The sequence below is a fragment of the Sinocyclocheilus rhinocerous genome, unplaced genomic scaffold (genome assembly GCF_001515625.1).
Source record: "Sinocyclocheilus rhinocerous isolate Xijiao unplaced genomic scaffold, SAMN03320098_v1.1 scaffold114, whole genome shotgun sequence".
Taxonomy (NCBI): Eukaryota; Metazoa; Chordata; class Actinopteri; order Cypriniformes; family Cyprinidae; genus Sinocyclocheilus; species Sinocyclocheilus rhinocerous.
The window spans coordinates 259,083-264,137 of NW_015646344.1; the positions used below are offsets into that span (position 1 = coordinate 259,083).

The 5,055-nt window shown below is 36.8% G+C and overlaps 1 protein-coding gene across 1 annotated transcript; it reads right to left on the reverse strand.

Annotated features, from left to right (window-relative positions):
• Positions 1 to 1,011: 1,011 nt before the first annotated feature.
• LOC107707305 (C-type mannose receptor 2-like) lies at positions 1,012 to 4,516 on the reverse strand. Its single transcript, XM_016511295.1, has 5 exons — positions 4,496 to 4,516; positions 4,277 to 4,315; positions 3,830 to 4,186; positions 1,537 to 1,884; positions 1,012 to 1,373 (listed from the first exon to the last, which is right to left on the reverse strand). The coding sequence occupies exons 2-5, from the start codon at positions 4,311 to 4,313 to the stop codon at positions 1,012 to 1,014; spliced, it is 1,104 nt and encodes a 367-aa protein (XP_016366781.1). The 5' UTR covers positions 4,314 to 4,315; positions 4,496 to 4,516.
• Between the last annotated feature and the right edge of the window lie 539 nt (positions 4,517 to 5,055).

Consider the following 5,055-nt stretch of genomic DNA (forward strand, 5'->3'; position numbering starts at 1 on the left):
ATAGATATATTTTTCATGTCTGTATAAGGCAATTATACACGGAGTTTCGCGCTCAAGTTCACAGAGGCCGAGACGGCAGAAAGCGCATCCTGTTTGCTTTCATTATTTTTAAAAAGCGCAATGTATTGTTGTTATAGTGAGTGCACACAAATAAACGTACAGGCTTTACAGATTCGAAAGATGTATTACTCTTATTCATATGACCAAAATGACAAAATTAGTATTTTAAGAGCAAGTGACCGCACCGGCGCCTCCATCTATCATGCTGTGAGCGCGCTACTCTTCCGCTTTCACACTCCGCACAGACACTTGAATAGCGCACATTTTTCTAGGTTAACATTCGATTGAGTGGCCTTGTAAAGTTGCTACTACTTACATATTTCAGATGATAAGCCATATTTGCGGTCGATGAATGATAGAAGAGCGTTTTGATGTACTGTATTACCACAAAATCCAGCCGTTAACGATCTGTCCGTCACAGACTGCGCGACCTCACCACTTCATGTGGACTTTTTTTTTCTTTTCTGTGACTAAGCGACTAATAAAATTTTGGTCGACCAAGCCTCTTCTCGACTATTAGGGGGCAGCCCTAGAGAGAGGTTTCTAAAGACCCAAGAACAACTGCCAAGATACTAGTGATTGATTTAGCCAAGTCTGGGATTGATGTCTCAACGGAGACGGTCACTAGAGCCCTGCACAGGAATGGACTGCGAGGTTGCCGACGCCACTTCTGAAGAAGAGACACCTCCAAGCTAGACTGAAGTTTGCCAAGAAAACAGTACAAATGACTCTCTAATTATGAGTAAATATGATGCCCTTGTGACCCCTCACAAAATTAAATTGACAGATGAATGTCTCATAATTTTGCAGTTACTAAATGACACAAAGTACATGATAAAAGAGTTTGTAAAAGCAGTCCTGACCAATAAGCAAACACACCCACAGAATAGTACATCAACAGGAAACACACATGCGTTTGTAATCTTGAAATCTAAGTGTTTCCTTTCACGCTTAATATCTGCTGCAGATGAAGTTGAGTTTGTCAGTTTCAGGACGGCTGATCCAGCGCTGATCTCCTCCAGACTGAACTGCTCCAGATCTCACTGTGTGTTCACAGTCCTCCTCTGATGTGCCGTTCCCTGGAGCCCAGTTCTGATAGCACGCGGTCTCTCCACTCACCCAGAACCAGACGCCCAAAATGTGAGAGTAACGTAAACCCAACCACACCGCCGCAGTAGACGCCCGTTTAACCACGTTCATCACACGACGCTGAATCTCTTCTGAATGAACCGAGACCAGATCCACATGATTCTGTCTGCAGTATCTCAGAGCTTCAGACCACGTCAGATTCTCTCTGATCACAATCAGTTTATCTGGAAACCAAACAAACCACAAGCAGAAACTAGAGAGAGACTGATCAAAAACAACATGCAGAACAAACACTGCATGAATTTGTCATGTCAGACGTGTAGCGGGAACTTTAAGAGATCTGGAGGTGATGGATGGATTGTGTGTGTTTTGTGAGGATCTACTCACCTTCATGACAAACAAAAGGAAAACGGCTGTTACAAGAGATGTCATGCCATTGTTTCTGAGCTTTTGATTCAATTACTGCACATTTTTCATTACCTCCAGCATTATTAGGTTCACCAGATTTCCAGTATCTGAATGAGGAGTTACTCTGATCTGACCACTGCCATGAGTCTCTGAACAGACCGATCCAGACTTGTGATCCAGATTTATTATTATCACTAATGATCTTCTTAACCTTCTCATTCTCATTCTGGTTTCTCACACTGACCAGATCAATGTGATTCTGTCTGCAGTAACTCTGAGCCTCTCTCCAGTTCATCCTCTGATTGATAAAGACGAGTCCTGTGTTTTCTTTCAGGATAAACAAAAGCAATGCTTAAGTATCTCTCAAACTCTTACACTGTAAATAAACCCTACAATGGCAATGTGTAGTTTTATTGTAGTTTTATAGACACATGCTCTGTAAATACAGATAAACGTCTAGGTCCCATTCGTTATGTTATGTGATACAAAAAGCAAAATGCTGTGATACAGTTTTGAAAAAAGAAACACAGAACAGAAAAGACCATTTTAAGTTTAAAAGTTAAAGAACATTTTCTCTGCACCTATTAATAACTCTGGTATTAGAAACTTAAGTGTCTTAAGTTGTCCAAATCTTAAGGCTTTTTCTTCTCCGTTATACAGAATAAGAAAGAACAGCTGTTATAGTGAACTCTGTGTAGGACATTGTCGTTATTCAAAATTCAGGTATATTATTCATTTTATATTGACACTGACATTTTTAAAATGTATTTCCGGATAGATATTATTGAGTTAACAGGCTGTGGTGGTTTTGAGGTAGTGAGGGATCGTCCCGGATGAGGTTGTCAGGTCATCATGTGGGTAATTTTATTTGCGGCTAAAGTATTATTCATTAATTTGTACTAATAGTTAGATAGGGCAGGCCTTTAAAGGGCCTTTAATTACAAAAAATAAAAAATAAAGAAATTTTGCCTCAACATCAAGGGGCAAAGTGGCAGGTGCTCAAGCACAAACTTTTATTCTGGATGCGATTAGCTTCTTTATAGCAGAAAGTCAAATTGTAAATCTAACTGATTTATACATTAGTTTTAGAGATATTTGTTTTCAAGATACAATATTATTAATCACATATACTGTAATAACCATAATAATAGGGTATAAACAGTATCTATATTTTTACATTAATAGGTCATATTCCATATTAGTATAATAATAGTGGTTACAAAACATGCAATAATAAAACTATGCATAAGGGTATATTGGTATTTCCATAATTATGTCAATAATAATGACAATGTTAATAATACTACTACCACCATCGTCTTTACCAGCTGTAATAATAGGCTAATTGTGTTGATAATGAAGCATAAATAATATTTACATTAATGCCCAAATGATTTCAAGCTAAAGATTTGTTAAAACTTGTAAGAAATGTTTTCAGTGGATTAAAAATAAATTAAGATATCAAGTATGATTAAACCTGTTACAGAAGGTATTTCCTCACTCAGATCTTTAGCGCTTTTAGTTTGTTTTCATTGTGCCGCTACATTGTTATGATTATGATTATTACTATGAGATCTTAAAGGGGTCATATGATGCGATTTCAAGTTTTCCTTTCTCTTTGGAGTGTTACAAGCTCTTGGTGCATAAAGAAGATCTGTAAAGTTGCAAAGACTAAAGTCTCAAATCCAAAGAGATATTCTTTATAAAAGTTAAGAGTCAACCACGCCTACCTAAAACGGCTCGTTCTAACACGCCCCCACACTGTAAACCCGAACAGTACTACTAACTTATAAAGATTAAGAACACTGCAATTAAAGTCTGTTAAATCGTTGATGCAACTTATAACAATTGCATTTTCTGAACGAGGAACTTTGTAAAAATCGAGGCGTTTCAGAAAGGCGGGGCATAAAGGAGAAACAATAATGTACAGTATGTGGAAAATAATGTGTTTTTTTAACCTTAAACCGCACAAACACATTTAATTACACCAAATACACAAAATAATGTTATTTTTAGCAGCATCATATCCCCTTTAAGACTTGAGCTGGTAGACTATAATTAGATCTCGCTCTTTCTGTTTATTTTTTAACGATAGGTTTGTCAGATATAACTGCCACAGCATTACAATGTAGATTTGACTTGGTAAATATTAAGTTTTCATGTTTTTTCAATTTACAGTAATTTATAGTGTTTACTACTGTCACGTTTAAATTTTTAATATGAAGCATTTTTTGATAAATTAATATTTATTACATTAGGTGTTTGTACTCACTGTCGTTGCAGATGAAATACCATTTTTGACTACATTTCCCATCATGCCATTCTCCATTTTTCATAAAAGCGCACTCATCTCTGCCATCAGGTTGTTTATATCCCCAGTTCAGATAGAGCACAGGTTCACCTGAAGACCACTGCCATTTATCACGACCCGTCTTCTGCAGCCCAATCCAGATATACTGAACACCTCCACCATTCACACTCTTCTTCAGCTCGTTCATGTCGTTCATGTTGTCAACTGTGGCCAGATCTGTGTAATTCTCTCTGCAGTATCTCTGAGCTTCAGTCCAGGTCTTGTTCTCATTTATAAAGTGATACTGACGCTGAACACATTCAGATACGGAGCAGAGAGCTGTGAAAGAGAGGCTTTGCTTTAATGCTTTTCATAACAGGATCAAACCTAATGAAACTAGAAACCATAAATAAAACCACAAACACTCACCAATGAGAAGAAGAATGAAATATAGAGTTTGCTCCATTTCTGAGGAAGAAAAATATAGATAAATTCAGATTTTATATATTTGCAGGTTGATTTTGGTGTAAAACGTGATTTCAGTGATAATAAACAGGCACTAAATCCACTAAATACATTAATTCAGATAATATTAACATGTCTAAAGTCTAATTATAGTTAAAGAATGAACATGTGAGTTGTTCTTACTTTAGAGGTTGTGTGTTTCTGTTCTGAGTCTGATGTTTCTGTCTGCAGCTTCAAACTATGTGATTATTAGATCTGCTCTCATTCGTCACTCAGCACGTCACTTCATTTGTTTATTACTCTAAAACAAAAGCCCTTTTCATTTTTCTTCCTCTTTCACATGTTTTTCCCATTTTATTTTATTTAATTTCATTTTATGTTATATTATTTGTGTGTGTGTATGTGTGTGTGTGTATGTGTGTGAGTATGTGTATGTGTATGTGTGTGTGTGTGTGTGCGTGTGCGTGCGTGTGTGTGTGTGTGTGTGTGTGTGAGTGTTATTCTTTGTTGCTGTAATTCCGTGGAAGTGTGTTAATTTGAATGTGATGGAGACAGAGAGTCTGCATGTTCTGTAATGAAGTATTGTATTTCCACAGCGGCTTCACAGGAAAAATCCACCTCAACATTTGCATTTTCTTCTCTTACTGTTTGTATTCCATGGAAACCAACAGCATGTTTCTGCATTCCAAACTAAACAATATTTTCACAAAATTTGAACATATTCTGTGTCACCATTAGCACCG